Consider the following 27292-nt stretch of genomic DNA (forward strand, 5'->3'; position numbering starts at 1 on the left):
TTTTTCATGGGAAGATACAAAACACACAGCGCGACAAAGTTTCGTGATCCTAAATGATGCCGCCATACTCATAACGTCAGGCCAATTATTTTAAAATTACACACTCAAATGATGGAAATACTTAAAAGTATATTGACTACTCCATCTGCACCCCACTTTATTTTTTATTTTATTTTATTTTATTTTATTTTTTATTTTGAGAAATAATTCCAAAACAACGAATAATATGAACATTTTAGAAGACAAAATATTAATTTCTTATAACTTTTACGTCCCACGTATGTGCCTTATACGGTAAGGAAGACGGATACTTAACGTTAAGTGAATGATTGATAGAATTAGTGGAATAAGAGCGTGGGAGGACACGAGAAAGAACTCCGAGGACACGATGTCGTCCGCCGCAAATTCACATGGTTTGGGATCGAAAGAAAGCCTCCTCACACCAGAGGTAAGGCCTCTACCACTAAGCCCCGTGCTCAATCAACCCCCCCCCCGTCAAAATCTCAAAATAACGTTTAGTACATTAGACTAAGTCAAGTCCAAACCCCAGATCTGATAGTCAATAACTCGGAAACCAAAAATCTGTAAAGCAAAATATTTCGAACGCCTACCAAGCAAGTCAAAGACTATCTCGATGCCAAATTTGATCAAGACAGAGTAAGTTCTGTAGATCCAGTAAGAGATACAACATTACCATATCTCAGCGTTTATGTGGGCATGTCCGTATCTTGAGAGTGAAAAAAAAATTTAAAAAAAAAAACGTTCGCATAAATTATCCAAAAACACCTTACACTTATCAGCAATTTCTAGGATCAAGTGTTTTGTCAATTCAATTCAATTGCAGATATTTCACACGAAAAGATGTTTGGCTATTTGTATGCGAAGAAAAAATTGTCAAAAAAAAAAAATAAATAAATAAATAAATAAATAAAAATAAAAATAAAAATCAGACCTACTGCAAAATATGAATAGGGTTCATATCGTCGATAGCACATACCACATAACATGATTGGAATAACCAATAGGCGTATTTTAGATTTTTTTTTTTTTTTTTTTTTACATCAACTGATCGCTGTAAGAATCTATAACAATCATAGGCGATGGAGGCTTCCTTCCCGAGATATCGAGCTAATCAGAAGGCGGAGCGATCAGTACATTTCGTAAAATCATATAAGGTACCGGTAATAACTCAAAATAGCAAATTTTGAGATACGCGCACTGGTTATTCCAGGAACGATGTAATAATCTTTCTCTAAGTCGAATCGCAAATTTTGAAATACGCCTATTGGTTATTTCAACGACGGTATAATAGCCTTTCACTAAGTCGAACAGCAAATTTTGAAATACGCCTATTGGTTATTCCAGCGACGATATAATAGCATTTCACTAAGTCGAACCGCAAATTTGATGGCCAATAGGAACCAAAGACCCGAACACCAAGAATATTTCATATGTGTACTAAGCTCGTGAAGTTCTTCACATGTGTACAAAACTCGTGGAGTTCTATCACCACCCGAATTTTGGTCAACATCGGATGAATTCCATCGATCGCATACGATATATATTATCCTTGTTACTGATTTTTTTTTTTTTTTAATTTTAGGGAAGTCGAATGAACAACGAAAAAAATACAAGAAGGTGCAGCGTTACGCAAGACTGGTGCATATAATCATAGTCTATAAGCCATAGTGATAAGGAGAAAGTAATTTAAATGACTTTTCCCCCCTGTCTTTCTTTTCCAAAAGGGCGGCAGGAGAAACTATATATAATCAATCAACGAATAACATATTAAAAGATGGAGGCAAAGAGCACCATCATCAATAGGTCAGCACAAAGAAGGTCATAGAAAATGTACCTCCGAGAGAGCTGCTAAAGTTCAAAGAAAAGTGTACGAACAGAAGAAAATGGACGTTTTTAAAATGCAGAAGAGAATGAAGCACAAAGCACAGGAAACTGATCATTCTTTCTCTCTTATCAGGTTATACAATACGTATTGGATAAGAGAGCTGATGTTACTACTATACACTAGCGCGTGCCACACTCATATTACGGAACAGCAGATATTTCTTTTCTTTCTTTCTTTTTAATTATCATCACGCGTGTTATGCTAGAGAGGATGGGGTGGTGTTTATCTTTTGAAACGTTAAGTTGGTGCTACTGCAACACATTAGCTCTCACATATCAAGCTTTTAAAAGTTAAATTAGTCAACTCCTTTTCGTTTTTCTCTCTCTCCATTCGTCGGTTATAAGAAGTGCATAAAAATTCGAACTCATTTACTTTGGAAATATGATACAGATTAGTTTATTCTAGGAACCAGTTTGACCCTTAAGAATGTTGAGTATCTGCGGTATGACTTAATATGAGAAATTACTTTCTGAAAGAAAGAAAGGCAGTTCACTTGCGTATAGGGATGCACACGAGTCGAGACATGTCTCGAATCTCGACTCGACTCGATTCGAATTCGAGTCGAGACATACTTTGTAAAATTCGAGACGAGTCGAGACAAACGTATTTCTCGACTCGAATGTCTATCTTGACTCGAAAATCTTTCTATAATTTTTAATATTATTTTGAAGAAAGTATTCACTCAGAAACAGCCTTGAAACGAATTACAGAGTTTGTTACTTTAGAAAGGTACAGAACGCATAAACTTAATAGTTAATCTTTGGAGATTAAGATTTAATTTTTAGCTCAATTCAGTTAATTAAAACTAGTAATTAATGGCGTGATATTTGATTATACTTCAAATATAATAACAAAAATAATAATGATTGATTATCTAGTTTGTATAAAACTATTATCCGTAGCCTATATCTAGTTTGTATCAAACTATCTGCGATAAAGTGAACTTCATAAATTCTCTGAATGAGCAATTGGCAGCCTAGGCTCTATAGTAATTTAACATAGTAATAATTATTGTGTTTTCGTTCCCATGAACGCAATAGGGTTACGTAACTACTGGATTATTCGCTTCCCCAACTTTGAGATTATTTTGAGATTTTAATGTGTTGCAGCATATGACGAGTTACGGATAATATATAATGTAACATTAGTTGTACATCACATATTATGATACGAGACTATTTTACATAGTATATTATAATAAATGGACTGCTTGGATGCCAAGAACTAGTACAGATAGGTACCTTTCACTTCTGTAGATAGATATTTTTAAAGGGATTTTTGTAAACATTGCATTACAAAACAATAAACTACATACAGTAGTTAAGGTTTTGTTCCCAACATAAAATAAGTAAGGATTGTTCATGAGATATTGAACTCCAACTTTTACTCCTGGCTGACATATGCGTATTTTCTAACTCGTATATTTTGTCTCGACTCGAATTTCAAAACGTCTCGTCTCGAATTCGAGTCGAGTCGAGACAGAAACATATTTTCGAGTCGAGACAGGCTTCTTCTTCTTCTTCTTCTTCTTCTTCTTATTATTATTATTATTATTATTATTATTATTATTATTATTATTATTATTATTATTATTAACTTTTAGTCACAGTTTAAAAGTTACTGAATGCGAATGGCATTAATATATTAATTTTTATATATCTGCTGCAAATCACAAAAATAATGCAAAATCTTACACTTCCTCTTTCTAACTCTTTGTCGCTCATGTTCGCCGAAGTTTCACGAAATGCTACCCTTAGTAGCATCGTATGTCTTCGTTGTGTGGTGTATTGCATCTTCGAATTGGTGTATTGCACTCAACAGTTTTTTTCTGCTGGGAACGATGACGAAGAGATCGTGTCACGGTCCATCCTTACACGATAAAAAACAGTCTACGAAAGGATATGCTTCAGAGGTATTCTTAGATAGCCTACACTTGGAAGCTACTATTTGCTTGCCTCACGTTTATACGGATCATTATAATATAAATCATACATTAATAAAATACGATGTATTAACGATTAGGTGCATTATTTTGAGCTTGCCCTGTAAATATTTGGATAGGCCTTCTAGTCTTATCGCACCTTAATAGGTATAGATCTATCTCTAGAGCCTGTAACATTTTGTAGAAAAAAGTCCTTGTAACAGGCGCTGAAACAAAATGTTCTGAATTCCTCAAAAGTATTTGAAACTCTATTAGCTTTATCCGTGCTTTCATGCAACGCCAACACAAAGAGAACTCTTCTAATGACAAGAGAATTCTTGAATTCCCCGATCTTCCCTCCTCCTTTTATTTCGAAATTCCTGCTTGTAACACTTATAAAGGGCGATACATAATTCGGGAATTCTTGCATTATAGTATCAAAACACCTGAAATTACACAGAAAATAAACAACAACGGAATTCGCTTTTCACAATTGTCTCATACTAGGAACATTGTTACGATGCCAACACACACACATTTATATAGATCTGCACAGAAATTAATCATTTAGCATTCAGTCAACATTCACTGCTACAAGACGTAACACATACTACAGACGTGACTATTGTGAATCGTTTCTTGTTTTCATTACGTATCCTTTAGATCTTCTATTTGCTTTTGTACCCTCGAGTTGTTTGCTAAAACAACACATAATACAGCAGATATAATCATTAATTCATACACTCCTATTTTTGTCTTTTTCCTAATGACTTCTAATTCTTCTTAGATTATATGAGGTTAAATTTACTGTATATGGCTGCAAACCCTGGTTACTCAGAACTACAATGGCTTAATAACTAGTTAACATCTCAGAAAGATTTGGAGCAGACATGCGTCAATTTTTAACATGAGTTGAACTTTATTATTATTATTATTATTATTATTATTATTATTTGAAAATAATAGAAGTTTTTTTTTAAATGTTACGAAAGCGTTATAGTTAATATCAAATTTTAGAAATGTTTACAATAATTCTTATAGCATTTTAACAATTATTTTTTTTAAAATCTTAAGAAAACAAATAAAATAGTGAAATAATTATATAATTACCTCTTGAAGGTTCTGGCTTCTAAGTCAGAGTCCTTTATGTCGAAATAATATTAATTAACTAATATCTCTGTAATAAAGCCACGATTAATTACACAGTTCTTGTGTAAGTGATACTCCTACCCCTAATTACCAACGTATTCATCTAGTCCAGTTCTTAATTTCCAGTCTGACATAACCCTCTTTGAACTACATGTGAACGGGACTGACCACTCTACCCCTGCTCTACTGGCTTAATAGGTCCATCTAGCTATGTTAGGATAAGTGAGCTAGAACCTGTCAAGAACACTCATATACAAATATGTCATCCGTTGACAGGAAAAGCCGCTACTGTCCGAAAATATTGCTTCTTCTTAAAAGTCAAGTGTATCCACTTTGTAAGAAAGAAACTGTGATTTGATTTCCCCAAAATCCACTGATTCACTTTGGAACAATTTCTTGAGGCCGGCTAGTTGAGTAAATGAAACTATTTAGCTGAAGAATGCACAATATTCAAGAATGTGTAGGAAAAGTATGACTTACCTGTTGTTGCTGCGTTGGTTATGGTAACCCAGAAGTCAATGGTCTTCTCTGGTCCAAGTTCTTCGTAGTCCCACTTCTTCTTGACGCGAACCGCTCCATTGGGCTCGACAGTAACCCAAGGATTTTCATCACGAATCTTGAATGTCTCGCGTTCCGTTTCTTTTTCCAACTGAAACACTACACGTCCTTCGGTACCACCTTCCGCTTCTGTGAATTCCATCCTTTTGGTTGGACGCACGGCTCGAGTTACGCGTCTCTTAGCGATACGATGCGGTTTTAACGAGTCAATCGCGTTGTTCTCATCATCAATCCCGGAAGCCGCTGCCAAATTAGTTAATTCGTCAAGATCTGATGTCGAATCACCGAATTCGACCCAAATTTTGGCAGGTTGTTCTGCAAATCGTGTTGGTGACCGAATATCATGTGCTTCTACTTCCACTTCGTACGATTTCTCTTGAGGATCTCCAGCAAGCAGTATATCACCTGTTTGAGGAACAATAACCAAGAGGTTTGAAGGTGTTGCCAGCTTGTACGCTACTTTATCACCGTCAGCATCTTTAGCAAACACTGTACCAATGCAACTGAACCGCGTGGTATTTAACGGGACCACAAATCTATACACACTTTTTGAGAACACTGGACTGTTATCATTTTCATCCAATATTTCCACGTTGACCTGTGTTTGGGCTTTGTCTATACCCTTTTCATCAGACGCTTCCACTTTTAGCAAGTACACTGATTTGGTCTCTCTGTCTAGCGGTTTTGACGTAACCACTTGAACGCTTTCCGTTGTAATATTTGATGGAAACACGAGTTTGAAAGAACCGTCATCATTGCCTGATATGATATCATAACGAACAATCCTTCTCGCGTTCGCATTGGCTGATAAATCGGGAATTCCTTTCACTATTGCGCCAGCCGGAGCATTTTCCTTCACTTGACCCTCGTATAAATCTTTCTTGAAATGTAACATTTGATGACTGTTGAGAATGTACAATTGTAAAGTATGTGTTGCCGTGTGATTTGGCGCTTCTTCTAAGACCACCAGATTCACCGGTTGGTTTACTAATGGAGTAAGGTCTGCTGTTGTCATTACTAAACCATCGTCAAGAACTGTGAAAAACTCGGAGTAACCTGTTTCAAGGAGTTTGAAGCTTTGTCCCAGAGAATCAAATTTCTTGATGCTGTATCCCGGATATATGTCGTGAGGAACTGTAACAATACTTCGAATGGCCAATCCATCAACGTAATAATTCGACGAATGAGCAGCCAGTAACAAGAATAGCGCGGTCAAAGGATAAAACCTACAAATCATTCGCGATGTCTCCATCTTTAACAGTCTTCCAGTCATTTTTTTTACGTCTTCTTCTCCTTCCCTATTAGCTACAAAAAGACGAAAACCTCCAAAAAAAATATTTTTGGAGGTTTCTAAAGTACCTTACTCCCTATCAAATCGTCCCACCGGAAAAAGTACGCACACACTTCTGTTCAACACATTTGGATAGTTTATTTCATCATCTGTTCAGATTCACACAAACCAAGGGCAATCTGAAAAGACAAAAAAGAAAATGTACAATTAGCTTCAACGTTCTGCACATAGAACAACTCAAAATAACAAGTATATAAAGATAAACATTTAATTAGGCAGCTTTCGAAAACATTTATATTCCCTAAATATTTTGCACTTTGGATTGAACTAGCGTGGTGGTGACAAATAAGAGACTAATTAAATAAAGAAATAATCGGCTGTAAGAATGAAGTCACAAGTAAATAGTATTCGGAATAGATGCTTTGAGTATCCACCAGATCCCAGTTGAACGTGCTTCTGCTGTAAGGTTGAAGGTTCTTTGCTGTTTGTATGTTAGAAGATGAAGTTTATTTGCTATTTCATTTCTCGCACTGCCACAGCGAAAAGAGTTACGTCGGCACTGTTAACAGAATTTGTCGTTAATATAATGTCTAATTTAGTGTTAATATTTCCATACACACGGATGGTAACAATATGTCATGTTGTTCGAGGACACGGAGAAGAATGAAATAATTTTTAATTATTTTGCTGAATTTCACGATCTTCCATTAAATAAGTTAGAAGTATGACGTCATAAAACTACAGGAAATTTGCTAATGCAAGTCGATCCTGAAAGTTGAAACTAGAACTGTTAAAATTCAAATAATTTAGTACTCTAAAAAAATGGATTCTTTGAACATTCGAATTATTCGAATGATTGTTCAAATATTGGAAACAAATATTCAGATTTTTAACAGCAGAAAATATTTCGAATAATTATTTTAATAATTTTAACATCAGTACTTAAAACCTGCATTCAACTACTGTGCGAGTATACCCCTAAGACAGGCAAAAATATGTTCCTATGGATGCATATGATAGTATATACTGTACCAGGGTAGTGGTTTGTGGGGGGAGGGGACAGGAGGGACAACTACTCTCCATTTACGCTTCCTGGCTTTAGAGAGAACCCACTTCAAAGTAAATCTTTTTTACTCCATATGATACTATACGAACATGAACATATACGTGGGTCATTCTCTATACAGGGTGTTTCAAAACAACACCGACAATGTTTGGGAGATAATTAGTGACACCAAGATAAGGCAAAAAGTATAGACCAACCTGTGTGCACAAATGCTTCCTTTCGGAGTTATAGGCTGCCGAAAACATGAAAAAATGAACTTTAAAGGTCCATAGCTCCAATACTATGGGACTTATCCCAGTCGGGTCAAGACTTTACTTAAGAATTTGTATGTGCCCTATCCAAATATTCATGTTTCAGAATTCTGTGGTACTTCTGCAACAGATTTTACAGAGGTAGTTGGTGAGTACTTCAAATTATATGCCCTTAGTCAAACTTTCTATATAAAAATTGTTGCGTGAGTACCGCAAGATTCTGAAACTTGGATATTTGGTTAGGACACATAGTACTAGTTCCTAAGTGAAGTCTTGACCCGACTACGGTAGGTCCCATAGTTTTGGAGCTATGCTCCTTTAAAGTTCATTTTTTTCATGTTTTCGGCAGCCTATAACTACAAAAGGAAGCACTTGTGCACCCCGGTTGGTCTATACTTCTTGTGTTATCTTGCTGTCAGGAATTACCTCCCAAACGTTGTCAATATTGTTTTGAAACACCCTGTATAAGTTTCCCTAAGCTGTAGAAAAAAAAGTGTTTTTAAGGTACATATAGGTGGGTCCTTCCTCACCTCTCTACATAATCCCCATATATATAACAGTTTAGGGAAACTTACATACTAAACGACCCACGTAAATGAAGTATGAAATGGGTTCACCACATTTAAAAACTACACAATTTTTTTTAGAAATGAAGCAAAAATGTGATGTGGGTTCATTTCAGTAAAATATCTACTATTAAGGCATCCAGAAATAATATATACTTCCCTCAGGCTTTAAGTTGTGTTAGATATTGTCCCCTCAATGTAACTTGTAAATAATAGAATGCGACCACCATATTATTTGCGAAAAATTGAAAATAATTTAAAATGCTGATGCTGTCCCATCATCTGAATAAAATAAATTTCCCTAAGATGAAGCATAAATGTAAACAGAGCCCTAGTTCAGCAAAACATCAACTGGAGTTCCTAGAAATAATAAAATTTTTATTATGGTTTTAAATTCTCGGAGGGTCTAATTTCATATTTTAATAGGGTCTGAACTTCATATTTTCTACGGGAGTCCATGCATATCAATGCTTGTCCCTCTCAGGGGAAGTTTCAAGATATGAGGATGTTCCGTACCCTTAAAAATAATTTAGTTCGATCCCATAAGCCTTCCCGTTCCCTGTTCGTCTAGTGGACCCGGTGAGGTGTATATTACAGCCGACAAGCCTGAGATGTTAGGCTGACGATCCTGAGGTTAATCCATTAGGGGGTTCGAGTCCACTTTAAAAGCATGAGCTCTTCGTGGAAGCTTAGCTGTCGTCGAAGTTTCTGTGTTCACGTCCCTGTCGTACTGGATTAAGTAGGAAACGTAAATATTTCTGTTTAACGTCTTACGATTGTACCCTTTAGGCTAAAGAAGACGATAATCAAAGTAAGTGAATGATTATGGAAAGAATTCGTGGAGTGAGAATGTGGGAGGAAAGGAGAGTAACCGAGAAAACTCACTGACACGATGTTATCCACCACAAACTTACTTTGCCGGGGATCGAACTACGAACCATACACAACCACTGGTAACCGCTCCACCACTGAACGACCGTGCTCCTCTCTGAATTAAATAGGAAAGTGACTAATATTAAGAAGACGACAATCGAGGCAAATGTCTTGGTTGTGATGAATTAAAGGTCTTCACTACAGCGAAATTAAACTACCGCTAATTTTAGTTTTTCTGTAATATCTTCAAAACAAATAAAAATACTCGAAAAGCGAAAACGTAGTGAACTAGACAATACGATTTTGCATGTTATACCGCTATCACAACTCATCTATCTGCTCTCGATATGCAACTGTGGATAGGAGCATTTTTTGCGGGTTCTTGAAATAGCGTGATACCAAAAGCGGATAGGTGAATTGTGGTAAAAGTATCACATGTAAAATCGTATTGTCTAGTTCACTACCTTTCTGCTTTTCGAATATTTTTTATTTGATTTGAAGATATTACAGAAAAACTAAAATATTAGCGGTAGTTTAATTTCGCTGTAGTGAAGACCCTTAAATACACAAATGAAAAAAAGTGGCTAGCACGCGTACGCTTTTGGTTTGTTGAGTACTTGTTTTGCGCTAAGTTCAATAGCAAGGCTATGTGAGACATGAACGTGGACCTACAGGTTAACGTGGGATCTAAACTACATTAACTCACACCAGGTATCGTACCAGGGTCTCTAGCGTCGACGACGCGTACGCTAACCATATAGGCACAAGAAGGGAGCTCGCGTGCACGCCTTTGGTGCAACTGGTCCCGGGTTCGATAACTTGGTAGACGAGAATAAAATAATTTGAACGCATTCCGGTGATTCGAATTCCACCTTAAACTGTAGGTCCACGTCTTATAGGACCTCAATGCAATTTCAACAAACAAACAAACAAGATGGCGGCGATAGAAGTTCATGTGCTTTGGATACCACGTTAAGCTGTAGGTCCATATCACGTAATTTCTTTGCTGAAAAGAGATGTTAAACCCAAAATCAACCAACAAACAAAGAAACAAAAAGGGAAACGTACTTTAAATAGATCAAATATCTTTATTTTTCAATGGAATTTAGTCGATTCATTGTCTAGACAAAAACCCTGATCAGTACGATATTTGATACAAAGTTCAGCAAAGAAACCAAACCTTGTTATGAACAAAGATACCAACAAAATATACGAGTAGTAATCAAATGTAGTGGAACCGCAAATTCGCCATTTCTTTTTGCGAATAAATATTCTTTTTTTTTTTCATTTTTAAAACCTGCAACAGAATTCGTATTCATTTACTTCTTTAAAAATACAAATTCGTGTTGAGTGTTCTTTTTTTTCCCTAGCTGGAAACCAGACATTCTGTCTGCCTTCACGAGTTCCCCCTGTCTGACCTGTAGGTCAACAGCAGTTAAGATAAACATTCTCCCCTTCTGGTTCGATACAGAAGCTTGGTTCTTTTTCTATATTGATGTAGTCTTTTAACAAGTTAGATTATTATTATTATTATTATTATTATTAGTGGTAGAATACTGTTAAGGAAACCCATATAGATTGTGTATCTTTTTAAATGTCATTTTTGCTTCTAAAAGGAAGATTCTTTTTCGTTCTTCGAAGCATTAAATATATATGTATGTCTTTGGTCTAAAACAAGTAAGATAAACTGTCGAAGGGTCTTGAGTTCATTATGTATAAAACCTTTCAAGTTTATTACTTGAAATCTTTTATGTTTTAATATATGTTTATAGTATAAGATACTATTTGTACAATTCTCTGTAATATCTCGATGTAACCTCATTCTTCCAGAGAAAGGGGCTCACACACATAAATTCAAGGACTACACATCACATGCACACGCATGCGCACACACACAATCTTATCTTTTGCCTGGCTCCGCCCAAGGCACCTTGTTCTAGCCAATCTAGATGTTAATGGCATGGCTCGTTCCAATAGCTAGCGTCTCCGCCCCTCAGAGTGGAACTCTTCCGAGCTCCTTGTGCACCCGAACCGTGTGCAAAGCCAATAATCTTTCTTTTCAGGATACGGATCCCCTTCGGGCTCCGCCCTAGGTACTTTTTAGATCTCCACGCATGCTCAACCTCTGACCTTACGGTCCTAGTGCAACGTTTGCTCACGTTACTATTTTGCACACAGACCGTAAATTGGTGCCGCTTGCACCTCCGACCGAGGCCCTTAAAAACGCGTGTTTTGGCCTCTCTCGTGGGACAACGTCCCTCTCCTGAACCCCTCAGAGACGTGCAGACTACGAGGAGTACGCAATTCGTTAGGCACGTTTCAGTTCAGGAACTTATCACGAAGAAGTCTCTAGTTGTCCATCCCTCTGCCTTCAAACCTCTCTGCCTCTACGGAGGCCTGCCTACTCAATCTCTTGGTTACCTACCTCACTACCTTGGTTTACCCAGTACTTGGCAATCTGTTTCCGAAAGCTCGATGGCTCAGCCAGGGTTCTCCCATAATTGCTGGTCGGCTTAGGAAACTGACGGTCAAAGTACTACCCTACCTAATCCTCACGGTAACTTGGCAATCTGTTTCTGAAAGCAAGACGGTTCAGCCAGGGTTCTCCCATAATTGCTGGTCTGCTTAGGAAACTGACGGCTAAAGTTACCTCCTTCCGAACTTGGCAATCTACTTCCGAAAGCTTCGCTTCAGCCCGGACTCGCTCCAGAAACTGCTGGCAAGCTTAGGAAAGTTGACGGCTAAAGTTCTGTCGCACCCCTATTTGATGTGTGTTTTGACAGACTCTAAGTTTATTGCTTAGCTGGCCTAAAACGCACCGGTAGATCAAATAGTTACTCCCTGTTTGATGTCTGTTCGCAGACCGGTAGATCAAACGGTAAACCCTTACACCTTCCTTGTTTGATGTCTGTTCGCAGACCGGTAGATCAAACGGTAACCTTAATTCCTTCTGGTAACCAACTTTGTTCAGACGGTAACCTTTACACCTACCCTGTTTGATGTCTGTTCGCAGACCGGTAGATCAAACGGTAACCTGTTCCTAACCTCTGGTAGCCTACCCTATTTGATGTCTGTTCGCAGACCGGTAGATCAAATAGTATACCTCTTACCTACCTACCCACTAGGACTGATTCGTGCCCTCCCAGTTTAGTGCAGTTTTGTTTTATTTTGTGAAAAGTGCTACAGTCAAGTTTGTTTTTATCAGTGACATTTAGTGAGTTATATTTACTACCTATTGGAACGTCGCCACGTAAGTTAAAACTCTTTTATATAAATAGACACAGTACTTACACTATCGCCCTGGCTCTGGTTCTTGTAATTTGTTTAGAGCCAATAAACTGCAGGCTTACTGCAAGGAACACATTTCTCGAGTTTTGTTTCAAGAGATATCCCAAAGGATTGTTGGTTATCAAACCTTAATCAGGATAACGATTCCATTGTTTCCATTAGAAGATAAGTCTTGGCCACGGCCAACGCTACCGTGTAATACTAAGATTCTTCAGACTGTTTTGTTAGCTGAGTTCCTGTTTCCAGTATAACTTTGCCGCTCGAGTTATAGTTGGTGTTTTGCAGAAACTTTGGTTGACTAATTAGAAGTATTTTGGTAAATTACAAAACTCTCTTGTGTGGGTGCCGGTCTACGCAAACGCATACCGCCGGCCCGCCACATAATTTGGTGTCAGCTTTGTGGGATATCTTGAACAACCTAGGATATCTTGAACAATCTAGGATATCTTGAACAACTTAGGATATCTTGAACAACCTAGGATATCGTGAACTTTTTGCACAGCCTTAGGATATCAGGAATAATTGTGACATCGTAAACTTTGATACCAGTTTAAGTTATTTAAGTGAACTGTGTTTTGTGCATGTGCATTTTGCATGTGTGGTATTTATTGTGTGCTGAAAGTTTTTTTCCATCTGTTTAACTTTCATTCCATCCTCCTTGGCGGAAGCGAAAAAGGGAAAAGGACGCTTTTGTTGTTTGACTGGCCATCAATCAGCAAAACATCCTGCTCACTATATCGTGACGCCAAACGCACATTAGTGATTTCAGTTCATTAGTGTTTAAAATAAGTGCAGTGCATTTTAGTGTTGAAATTAGGCATTTTAAAGCCCCATACAGGTGAATAAACTCATCGTGAATTTAAATTTAGTTAGGTTAAGTAAGAAATTCCTCTCAGAAACCATTAATTGCTCAAACCTTCGAGTTTTCGCAAATCTAAGAGGTTCATTCATTAATTTAATTTGTTGTTTCTACGTTGAAACGTAATTTGAATTTTTAATCATGGCAGAAGCTGACGGAAGTAACATACAGCCAGAATATGTTAAAGTTTCTCAGGCAATTCAGGTTATTGCAGAACCATTTACAGGAGATCGTTCTAAGTTGAGGCAATTTATTGATAGTTGTGAAATTGCTCAAGGGTTAGTTAATCCCCGTGATAAACCTGTATTATTGAAGTTTATTAAGTCGAAAATTTTAGGAGAACCTAGAAATCGTATTTTAGTTAGATTGAACGTAGATACTTGGGAAGCAGTTAAGACAATATTAGAAGAGAATTATGCTACACATAGATCTATTGATTATTATGCTTGTTTATTGTTTTCTGCCAGGCAAGGCAAAAATGAGGGTATTAGCTCATGGGCTAGCAAGTTAGATACAATTCGAGCTGAACTGAAAGCTGCTGCTTCGAAAATATGTAGTGAAACTGAAAGAGCTGGTGCTCATTCACTTATTGATCATTTGACAAAAGCATCTTTTGTCCAGGGAATTAGCGATCCCCGCATTCAAACAGTAATTCGTGGTAAAAGTACAGAAGATGATAGTTTCGCTCAATTAGTAGATTTCGCTCTAGTTGAAGAATCGCACATATTGTCTCAGAGACGAAAGCCATTAGATTCCAAGAATGAAGATAGGGCAAATTCTTCAAATCATAACCATAAGTCAGAGAAGAAAGGAAATAGGAAATTTTCCCAGAAAAAGCATTCTGAAAGTAAATCTAGAGATTCTCATAACTCTTCTCATTCCCGTAAGGATAGTAGAAATTTTAAGAAAAAGGTTCATTGTTTAGAAGATTGCGATCATTCAGTAGACTCGCATGAAGAACCGCATGATAAACATTGTAGTGAAAATAGTGACAAATTTGAGGATTCCAATTCTTGTTGTGTTTTACGTTGTACACACTCCTATCATTGTCGTGCAAAGCGTAACCATACTTGTGCGAAGAAGCGTATCCATGTTTGTACCCGGCAGAACCGTAGTTCTCCGCATCGCCGAACGCGAAGTCGCTCCCCGCGCTGTTCTCATCACCGTCAAACGCGCAGTCCTTCTCCGCGTAGTTCTCGTTGCCGCAAAACGCGAAGCCGTTCTCCGCGTCGCATTCAGCGTCGCCCAGCGCGAGATCCTTCTCCGCGCCGTTCTCAGTGTCATCGCCCAGCGTGTACTCATTCTCCGCGTCGCACTCAGCGTCGCCGATCGCATAGTCATTCTCCGCGTCGCACTCAGCATCGCCCAGCGCGTAGTCCTCCGCGTCGCCCAGTGTATGTGTGTCCCCAGCGCCGTACACCGCGCAAACTTTCTCCGCGACCAAAACCGAATAATGTCTCACCGCGTCGTCATCCCGTCGTTGACACGCATGATTGTGAATTGAAAGAGAAATGCCGTGCTGACCACAGCACCAAGCCAAAATCTTGTAGCAAGAATAAGTCTTTATGTTGTTTATCGAAACACAACTCCTCAAAAGTTAAATTAGAGAAACGTGTTGATAGTAATAGAAATCAGAATGATAATGTTAAGAAGATTTTCCTTTGTTCCACTGAACAAACGAGTAATAATTGTACGAAGGTGTCCCCACCTCAGAAACCTGATCGAAATTCTGTTAAGTCTGATACAATTGGACGTTACGCCCAATTATGCGAATGTTCCACTAAGAGTATAATCGATGAAAAAGGTAAAATTAAAGTTCGAATGATGGATTTAAATAAGAATCACGAAATGTTATTAGATTCAGGCTCAGATCTATCGCTTATCAAGTATAGCCATTTACGTGAGTCAATGTTGAGAAAGATACATAGATGTGACTCCACTCCAGTGCATGGATTCAATAATTTTCATGCCCATACTTTAGGTACATTAGATCTTAAATTAGAAATAGGCAAGAATAGAGTGACTCATACTTTTCATGTAATGCGTAGTGATTTATTACCTCCTAATGTAGCAGGTATAATAGGCAGAGATTTTCTTCTTGAACATCACTGTGTAATTTCGTATGACGGACAAGCTGAATTGAAAATTGATGTAGGAACTAAAGTAAAGATCCCAGCACGTACCGAAAAGCTAATTGAAGTTAAGACTGAAGATAATGGGATAGGATTTTTGTCCAAACGTACTTTGGCAGACGGTGTATTCCTGCCAGACGCTATAGTTAAAGCATCCGATAACAAATGTGTAACTAGCATTTTGAATTTGACTGAAAATGAGGTAGACGTACAAATTCCTCCAATCTCTTTAGATTTTGAACCACTTCTTGATATGACAAAATCTCATAGTGTTTATGCATTGAGCAAATCTGACAATGCAAGTCAAACTAAAGGATTAAAATCGCGTTTAGAATTACTTAGGCAGAACTTGCGATTAGACCATTTGAATCCAGAAGAGCAAGCGTTAATACTGTCGCATTGTGAAGAATATCATGATTTATTTTATTTAGAGGGAGACAAACTCTCCTATACTGATGTGATCGAACATAGCATCCCCATTCATCCCGACAAACGAGGTACAGTCGTGACTCAGAAACCGTACCGTATTCCCGAGGTACATAAGGCAGAAGTACAAAATCAAATCGATAAGATGTTAGATGAAGGTATAATTTCCCCAAGCAAGAGTCCTTGGAATTTTCCGATATTAATAGTGCCGAAAAAGATGGATGCATCAGGCAAACCTAAGATTCGTATATGTTTAGATTTTCGTAGGCTTAATCAGATTACTATTGGAGATAGCTTTCCTTTACCGAATATTACAGAAATACTAGATCAGTTAGGGCAATCGAAATACTTTACGACCTTGGATTTAGCCAGTTCGTACCAACAGATTCGAATTAAACCTGAAGACCGTAGTAAGACCGCCTTCAGTACACCATATGGTCATTACGAGTATAATCGCATGAGCTTTGGATTATGCGGTGCCCCCGCAACATTTCAGAGAATGATGAATATTGTTCTATCCGGATTGCAAGGATTAAAGTGTTTTTCGTATTTAGACGATTGTTGTATCTATAGTAGAGACTTAAAGGAACATATGTCAAGATTGAAACTTGTATTTGATAGGTTTCGAACCTACAACCTCAAACTTCAGCCTGATAAGTGTGAATTTCTTAGAAAAGAAGTAACATATTTAGGACATCAAATAACAGATCAAGGTCTGAAGCCAGACCCTCGCTTAATTGAGAAAGTGTTACATTTTCCGCATCCGAAAAATGTCAAGCAATTGCGTGGATTTTTAGGATTAAGTTCTTATTACCGTAGATTTATTGAAGGCTATAGCAACATAGCCAAACCTCTCACTCTTTTGTTAAAGAAAGATGTTTCATTCAAGTGGGAAACTAAACAAGAACTAGCGTTCCAAACTTTGAAGGAAAAATTGACAACACCACCTCTCCTTCAATATCCTGACATGAGCCGTCCCTTTATTATTACCTGTGACGCCTCAGAAGTCGCAATTGGAGCTATCTTGTCTCAGGGCCAAATTGGCCAAGACAAACCAATCGCTTACGCTAGTCGTACACTTAATAATGCTGAAAGAAATTACTCCACAACCGAACGTGAATTACTTGCGATAGTTTGGGCTGCCAAACTATTCCGCCCATACATCTTTGGAAAGGAAACCACCTTTGTGACTGACCATAAACCTTTGCTTTGGGTGTTTAGTGTAAAAGATCCTAGTAGTAGACTTTTAAGATGGAGAATTAAGCTAGAAGAATACAATTATAAGATTGTTTATAAAGCAGGTGTCCGTAATACCAATGCTGATGCATTGAGTCGTATTGCATATTTAGACCCCGATCCAGAAGGTCAACCTTCTACCCTTGACGAAGAAACAAAGAGTAGGATTCTGAAAGAGTTTCACAACCTTCCTACCGGTGGACACCAAGGTATTCATCGAACTATAGCTAAAATCAAAGCGTACTTAGAGTTGAACAATATCGATCCGAAATCTTGGAAAAGACTAAACACCGATGTCGAAGAATACATAAAGAAATGTGAGTCGTGTCAAAAGAACAAACTCACCCAACCTAATGTCAAACTTCCCATGGTTTTGACCACCACTCCTGATGTAGTATTTGAGAAATGTGCTTTAGATCTTGTAGGGCCGTTTCCTGAGAGTTCTCTCGGAAACAAATACATCTTAACATGCCAAGATGAATTATCGAAATATTTAGTGACCATTCCCCTACAGCAACAAGATGCAGAAACCGTAGCTGAAGCATTTGTGACGAAATTTGTTTGTGTTTTCGGTATACCTCAAACCATTTTAACCGATCAAGGAACTAATTTTATGAGCGATACCTTTAAGAAAATGTGTCGCATGTTCCAGATTAGGAAACTACATACTAGTGCATTCCACCCTCAGACTAACTTCGTTGAAAGAGTTCATAGATCTCTTGCTGAGTATCTGAGGCATTATGTGTCTGAAAATCAACTGGACTGGGACGTCTGGTTGCCATACGCTGCTTTTGCTTACAATACAACTCCGCATTCAGTAACTAACTATACTCCACACGAGTTGATGTTTGGCCGGATGGCTAACATCCCTGGTATATTACAGAAACAATCTACCGACATTAATTACGCGTATGATGATTACATCAAAACTCTAAAGCAGAAGCTTCAGAACAGTTACGAGTTAGCTAGATCAAAACTGAAACAAGCTAAGGTTAAAAACAAAGAACAATATGATAAGACCGCCTCTCATAAAGAACAATTGTTTAAAGCAGGCGATCAAGTGTTACTTAAAGATGAATCTGTTAGAAGAGGACGATCCAAGAAATTGGATTCACAGTGGATCGGTCCATACAAAGTAGTTAAAGTTAAAGGTGTTAATTGTACTATTGCTAATCGAAGAAAAACATTTGTAGTTCATGCTAATAGGTTAAAGTTATATTATTAGTAGATACTATTAGTAGGTAATGTAGTTTCCATTTTTGTTCGCAGCCATCATGAGACATCCTCTCTCGTTGCTTGCTTGCTTGGCGGTAATTCTTCCGATTATCCAGACAGCAAATGTCACTAGCTCTCAAATTCAGACAATAACAAATACTGTTGGTATATATTATGACTTCTTAGGAGAAGCAGTTTTATATAACAGACAATGGAAGCTTGTGACCTTTGTTAATCTGTCCGATTATGAACAAACTTTGCACCGTGTCTCCACCTACTTGGGAACAGCAAACGAACTATACAAATCAAGAGTTATCTATTCCGATCGTTCTCGTCGAGAACCTCGATTAGACGTACTTATCCGAAAACTACACAAGGTTGAGCAAACTAATTCAGTCATAAATCAAATTGTCAAAACCAAGGTGAAAACCAAAAGAGGAATATTTAATTTTGTTGGTGAAATATCGAAAATTTTGTTTGGTACTTTAGATTCTCAAGATGCTACTTACTATACAGAACAAATTAGTAAATTAGAAAATGAACAGTCAAACTTTTTGAAATTAACTAAAGAATCAATGACTATTGTAAAAGCCACTTTGAAAACTATTAATAATACTGTGTTGTCTATTGAACATAATGAACAAGTTTTACAAAAAGGTTTAGAAGATGTTAAAAGAGAAATTAATGCTCGTAGTCAAACATTTATGCATTCGATAAACGAACTTGAAGTGAAGGTCGAATGGGATAATTATCTGCATTCTATTTCACTTATGTTAGAAGAATTAGATGTCGCATTTGAAATTTTGTTACAATCCATTCTAAATGCTCAATCTGGTATTTTATCTCCTCATGTAATTACTCCTAAAGAGATATTAGAACATTTTAAATTAAGCGCCTCTGTGATTCCACAAGGCATGTCATTACCCATTCCACCTGGCTCTTCAATAGGTTATGCATTATTAAAAATTGTAGATTTAGATGTTTTCATCAATCAGAAAATTCTTGGTTATGTTATTAGTTTACCTTTGACTGATGGTTTAAGATTTAATATGTATAAATTAATTCCATTTCCAACTGAGCTTAAAGACAATAAGTATTTCTTTATACAGCCTCAAAATCCGTATTTGATTATTGAAGTATCGAAACAATATTATGGTAAAATTGATGAACATATGTTTAATACTTGTAAAGAATTAACTTCATTTTCAAGGGTTTGTAAACAAACATTTCCGCTAAAACCTACACACAGCAATGAAGACTGTGAAGTAAAACTTATTGATTTTGTTAAATCAATTCCAGCAGATTGTAACAAACGTATAGTAGAATTGAGAAATATTTTATGGATTTCATTAGATAATAATGAATGGCTATTTGCTTCGCCATTCCCAGAAAAATTAACAATAGTTTGTGGAAATGATGTGTCGAAAACTGTTTTGATTCATAAAACTGGAAAATTAACTTTAGATAAAAACTGTAAAGCTTATGGTCCAAATTCCTTAATCAGTTCTCAGGAAATATATGTAAGTAACAGTACAAGTAAAGATTTGCCTCCACTACTAAATGATAGCATTGATTGTTGTATATTCTCAGACTCAAAGATTAATATTAAGAATATGGAATTTACTTTGCCGTTAAATCATATCATACACAAAGTTACAGATTTACAATATGCCAGCCATCGTGTTGAGGATGTTGAAAAATTAATTAATGAACAAGAATGGCAGATAAGACAAAGTAACCATGTATTTTCTTATTCTATTTTGACTTATATAATCATGTTTACTATTTTGATATTTCTTTGTGTGTATTGTAGTTTTAAGTTTAATTGTTGTAGACACAGAAATAAATGGTGTAATTCAGACTGTATCAGAACCATATGTTTTAAGCCAACAATCATTGCAGGTGTACAATCAAATAGTCCAGCTCTTAATGCTACTTATCGAGCTGCTTCTGGTGAAATAACTTTTAACGAGGAATCACAAGATGATGATTCACCTCATCTCAATCAGAGAGTTACTAGGTCTAGGAACTATCGTTAAAATTTAATTTTGGAATTTTTTTTTTCCAAATTTTGATTGTAGTTAGTACGAAAAATTTTTGCCTTACAGTTAAAACTTAAATTTTTGCCTTCCAGTTAAAATTTTTCTTTCCCTAGGAGGAAGGACTGTAGTGGAACCGCAAATTCGCCATTTCTTTTTGCGAATAAATATTCTTTTTTTTTTTCATTTTTAAAACCTGCAACAGAATTCGTATTCATTTACTTCTTTAAAAATACAAATTCGTGTTGAGTGTTCTTTTTTTTCCCTAGCTGGAAACCAGACATTCTGTCTGCCTTCACGAGTTCCCCCTGTCTGACCTGTAGGTCAACAGCAGTTAAGATAAACATTCTCCCCTTCTGGTTCGATACAGAAGCTTGGTTCTTTTTCTATATTGATGTAGTCTTTTAACAAGTTAGATTATTATTATTATTATTATTATTATTAGTGGTAGAATACTGTTAAGGAAACCCATATAGATTGTGTATCTTTTTAAATGTCATTTTTGCTTCTAAAAGGAAGATTCTTTTTCGTTCTTCGAAGCATTAAATATATATGTATGTCTTTGGTCTAAAACAAGTAAGATAAACTGTCGAAGGGTCTTGAGTTCATTATGTATAAAACCTTTCAAGTTTATTACTTGAAATCTTTTATGTTTTAATATATGTTTATAGTATAAGATACTATTTGTACAATTCTCTGTAATATCTCGATGTAACCTCATTCTTCCAGAGAAAGGGGCTCACACACATAAATTCAAGGACTACACATCACATGCACACGCATGCGCACACACACAATCTTATCTTTTGCCTGGCTCCGCCCAAGGCACCTTGTTCTAGCCAATCTAGATGTTAATGGCATGGCTCGTTCCAATAGCTAGCGTCTCCGCCCCTCAGAGTGGAACTCTTCCGAGCTCCTTGTGCACCCGAACCGTGTGCAAAGCCAATAATCTTTCTTTTCAGGATACGGATCCCCTTCGGGCTCCGCCCTAGGTACTTTTTAGATCTCCACGCATGCTCAACCTCTGACCTTACGGTCCTAGTGCAACGTTTGCTCACGTTACTATTTTGCACACAGACCGTAAATTGGTGCCGCTTGCACCTCCGACCGAGGCCCTTAAAAACGCGTGTTTTGGCCTCTCTCGTGGGACAACGTCCCTCTCCTGAACCCCTCAGAGACGTGCAGACTACGAGGAGTACGCAATTCGTTAGGCACGTTTCAGTTCAGGAACTTATCACGAAGAAGTCTCTAGTTGTCCATCCCTCTGCCTTCAAACCTCTCTGCCTCTACGGAGGCCTGCCTACTCAATCTCTTGGTTACCTACCTCACTACCTTGGTTTACCCAGTACTTGGCAATCTGTTTCCGAAAGCTCGATGGCTCAGCCAGGGTTCTCCCATAATTGCTGGTCGGCTTAGGAAACTGACGGTCAAAGTACTACCCTACCTAATCCTCACGGTAACTTGGCAATCTGTTTCTGAAAGCAAGACGGTTCAGCCAGGGTTCTCCCATAATTGCTGGTCTGCTTAGGAAACTGACGGCTAAAGTTACCTCCTTCCGAACTTGGCAATCTACTTCCGAAAGCTTCGCTTCAGCCCGGACTCGCTCCAGAAACTGCTGGCAAGCTTAGGAAAGTTGACGGCTAAAGTTCTGTCGCACCCCTATTTGATGTGTGTTTTGACAGACTCTAAGTTTATTGCTTAGCTGGCCTAAAACGCACCGGTAGATCAAATAGTTACTCCCTGTTTGATGTCTGTTCGCAGACCGGTAGATCAAACGGTAAACCCTTACACCTTCCTTGTTTGATGTCTGTTCGCAGACCGGTAGATCAAACGGTAACCTTAATTCCTTCTGGTAACCAACTTTGTTCAGACGGTAACCTTTACACCTACCCTGTTTGATGTCTGTTCGCAGACCGGTAGATCAAACGGTAACCTGTTCCTAACCTCTGGTAGCCTACCCTATTTGATGTCTGTTCGCAGACCGGTAGATCAAATAGTATACCTCTTACCTACCTACCCACTAGGACTGATTCGTGCCCTCCCAGTTTAGTGCAGTTTTGTTTTATTTTGTGAAAAGTGCTACAGTCAAGTTTGTTTTTATCAGTGACATTTAGTGAGTTATATTTACTACCTATTGGAACGTCGCCACGTAAGTTAAAACTCTTTTATATAAATAGACACAGTACTTACACTATCGCCCTGGCTCTGGTTCTTGTAATTTGTTTAGAGCCAATAAACTGCAGGCTTACTGCAAGGAACACATTTCTCGAGTTTTGTTTCAAGAGATATCCCAAAGGATTGTTGGTTATCAAACCTTAATCAGGATAACGATTCCATTGTTTCCATTAGAAGATAAGTCTTGGCCACGGCCAACGCTACCGTGTAATACTAAGATTCTTCAGACTGTTTTGTTAGCTGAGTTCCTGTTTCCAGTATAACTTTGCCGCTCGAGTTATAGTTGGTGTTTTGCAGAAACTTTGGTTGACTAATTAGAAGTATTTTGGTAAATTACAAAACTCTCTTGTGTGGGTGCCGGTCTACGCAAACGCATACCGCCGGCCCGCCACACAAAAATTTCCGGAATTTTGTTGCTGCTCTTTATTACCACAATATAAATACACATTTACTTAATTGCCTTCAAAGCAGACGAGCTCCTTCGTAGCTAAGCGGTTAGCGTACGCGTGGGAGGTCCGGGTTCGATTCCCGGCGGGAGCTCATGGTGGTTCGAATTCCACGTTAATCAGTAGGTCCACGTCTCATATAGCCTCGCTGCTGAACGGGACGTTAAACTCAAAGTCAACTCAACTCAACCTTCAAAGCAGACACCTTTATAACAAACACACTTCCTTCACTGCCCCTGCCATTGTTGAAAACACTGACGAAAGTCCTTTTTTTGGTATTTTCCGAAGTTCGGTTGTCACGTTTGTTTTGATTACTGCTGTCGAAATCGGTTTTTGAAAGAGCCGAAAACCGGTTTTTGAAAAAAGTGAAATTTCATAAAACCGAAATGTCGGTTTTGAAAACCGCTTTTGCGGTTTCGGTTTTCAAAACCGCTTTTGCAGTTTCGGTTTTGAAAACCGCATTTACGGTTTTCAGAAAACCGGTTTTCTCAAAAACCGAAAACCGCAAATGTCACAAAAATTCAACAGCACTAGTTTTGATGTTTTCTACGGTGGCGAAACGGGTATCTGTGCTGTTTTCATTAAAACACTGATACAATAAACTGATTTTAAGGCTATCAAAGTAAGTATCTGAAACAGATTCCCCCAATTCGCAGATGAACTTGATGTTTGTGCATAGTTTGAACCGCTCACATTGCACCACCTGATCACCACATACTCCTCTGTTTAGCTATACTACTCGTAAACTGACTGTTATGAGGTGTTCACATGCCATATTCATAACTAGACAACTTAACGATTGCACTGGACAAGATTCACTGTGATTGCGTCACAAATGCCAGAAAACTAGAACAACATTCCGGGAACATTTTGACTGCTCCTCGTATATTAAAAAAAAAAAAAAAGACATTCGTTTGAAATTTTAGGAAGAAAATCAAGTTTCTGTAACAATAAACGACATCCAATCGAAGGAAATTTATACACGAAATACTAGTTTTTTTAACTTTTCTTCTCGTTTTTTAAAAAGTAAAATACAAGTTTTTAAAGAAAATACGGAAACGGAAGAGAATTATAGATAGTTGTTATACAAGCAGCAAATCAAAACTACATTTTTTTTTTTTTAGGGGAAAAGAAGACGCACAACAAATACCTATATGTATGTATGTATGACTTTTGATTTGAACTCTTACGACACGCAATCTATAAACATCAAAGGGGAAGTGAAAATTAAATAAATCCTAAAACACATGATATACCAAATAACAACACAGAATTAAAGGAAGAAAAATGTGACAAAAAACACGAATAACTCGATTACTTGTTTCCGAACAAATAAGACACGAAAACGATTCATGAAATTTTTAACGTCCCACGTTTAAGATCTTTATGAAGGAGATATATGATTAAGGAAAGTAAGTGACAATAGAATTGAGAACCGCGGTAGCTCAGTGATAGAGTGTTCCCCTCTGGTGCATGGGGTTCTTGGTTCTATCCCAACTCGCGCTAAGTGAGCTTTGTGGCGGATAAACGGGTTCCCTCGGGGTTCTCCCGTTTCCTCCCACTTTCCTCATTCCACCATTTCATTCATTCCTCATCATCACCGTCTCCTTTAGCCTAGCCAGCATAACCGTGGAATGTAAAACTTAAAAAGAAAGAAGAGACAAATAGAATGAAAATGTGGAAAGAATCAATTTCTCCTCAAGAATACCCACATACAACGATTCTAGCCATCAAAACATAGCCCAGAATTGAACCAGGGATTTCTTTCAACAGAAGCGAACACTCTTTTGTTGAGCTATCATTTCTTAATTCATTTATTCGGAACTACGAGTCGTTCTATAGTACACAGATTTGCTAGAGCTACACGGGTGACTATGCAGTCATTTTTTTTTAATGATGTAAAATAAGGACAAATATTACAATTTGAACTGAACAGCGATCTAGGACTTACCAGTACTATCAAAAGATATGGTCAGTGACTTTTGAAGTACAGTTCATCACGGTGTAATTAGATCAGCCGTCCACTATATAACGTCTCTGAATTACGCTGATATACAATATTTAATATGCCGATCATGGTTTCGTAATACTTTGTACTATATTGCCACGAACCCCAGTTAATTCTGTTCTTCATATAGTATAAAAATTATCGGGGAGGGTAGAAGCAGACGAGCTCACAGGAATCTGAACCAGGTATGCTTCCACAGGGTATCAAAATTGGGTTTCTTTTACTAAAGATTTATTCGATTTTTCCGAAAAACTACTCACGAAGATTTAGATTTATTCAATACCTATTTGATTCACCTAAATCACTTTATTGATATATAGCATATATACAGAGGCCGGATCCAATATTTTCTGACGAGGGTGCACCAATAACTATTAGTACATTTGAATTAAATTTGATTTTTAAAAAATGCCTTTAGACATTTGTATTTTGAATAAGAAATTGCTCTGGAAATGCTCGGTGTCTGCTCTCAAGAATCGAACCCACAATTTCCCAATGCAACTCTTCAAAATGACATGTAACAATTCTTTATCCCTGACAATGCTGATGCATAGAACAGAGAAGGGAGGGAGGACTGATATATATATATATATATATATATATATATATATATATATATATATATATATATATATAGAGAGAGAGAGAGAGAGAGAGAGAGAGAGAGATTTTATCTGTGGACAATTTATATTTGTTGCATGCTCATGATATTATAGAAGTTTCAACTCCTGAACAATCGACAATCCAGTTTCAAGATAAAATCCTGGCTCAGTGTCTCTAATACTGTCTGTCTGGCGATACTTCCTAATTGGATTACTTTTACGACGCCTGGCAGACAGTATTGGCAACACAATCAAGCAGATAAAAAAAAAAACTTTTTTCTTTTTGGGGGTGGGGGAGGGAAGAAAGGAGAAATATAACTTAAACAAACCTTCTCCTTCCCCGTAATTTCTCTCCCATCAACACGTCAAATAATCTATAATATACTAAGTTTCCATTTCCGCGTGAACGCTATTGGCGCATAACATAATTCTGTATTTTTTCCCACCATCTTCATTATAGCTTGTTATATGATTGCTATAAACAGCCCGCCCATCCTGTACCTCACAGCACCACCCAAGTAATTCCCACCGGGTGCCATAAAGGTGTATATAATGGCTTCCCGTTATCACGAATATATAAGAGAGAGAGAGACAGAGGGAGTTTCAGTGCTCCATAACTAGTAGGCGGCATCAGAGCTTTCACGATATAATAGTAACAATAAACTAAGTAACAAATCTTTTGTGGCGTCAAATATTGCCAAATTATTGTAGTGTTTTTATTATTTTTTCAAATTGATGGTTATAAAGTTGCTATCACTTCATTACTCATTCCACCCTTTTAAAGCATAATGCATAAAATACAATATTACTAGTGTATGTAGAGAAGAAAATATCCGAAGATGAGAAATACACTAAATCCTCATGTGTAGTTTACGAGAAAATAAAAAATAAAAATTAAGTAAATCTAAAATTAATACTGTATGATCATTGCACCAATGAAGATGAAACTCATACCTATGTATACTCTCATAAAACTTCTCATTATGACATTATAAGGATGAGCTCTCCCCGCTGGTCTTGTGGCTAGCGCGAATGCCTTTAGTGCTCTTAGTCCTAGGCAGCTACGTACGCAGGAATTTATTTCGGGAGAAGGGATCCATGACTTTTCGGTGGGGGTCAACATTCAATGTGAGGAATGGGGCCGCAGTGGCTCAGTGGTCGAGCGTTCACCTGGGTTGCGTGAGGTTTCTGGTTCGATCCCAACTCGCGCCAAGTGGACTTTGTGGTGGACAAACACCATGTTCGTGAGTTCTCAAGGGGTTCTCTTGTTTCCTCCCATTTTACT

At 37.5% G+C, this 27292-nt stretch overlaps 1 protein-coding gene across 3 annotated transcripts in view; it reads right to left on the minus strand.

Moving 5' to 3' along the window:
• Positions 1-27292, minus strand: part of LOC145686533 (neural-cadherin-like) — a 581532-nt gene that overhangs the window by 518696 nt on the left and 35544 nt on the right. For all 3 annotated transcript variants that reach the window (XM_081759985.1, XM_081759972.1, XM_081759978.1), the window contains exon 2: positions 5457-7004. In XM_081759985.1, the coding sequence (XP_081616111.1) occupies positions 5457-6807 (1351 nt within the window). In that variant the 5' untranslated portion in view covers positions 6808-7004. The remainder of the gene's footprint in view (positions 1-5456; positions 7005-27292) is intronic.

This window comes from Thermobia domestica, chromosome 1 (assembly GCF_964235325.1).
Source record: "Thermobia domestica chromosome 1, izTheDome1.hap1.1, whole genome shotgun sequence".
NCBI lineage: Eukaryota > Metazoa > Arthropoda > Insecta > Zygentoma > Lepismatidae > Thermobia > Thermobia domestica.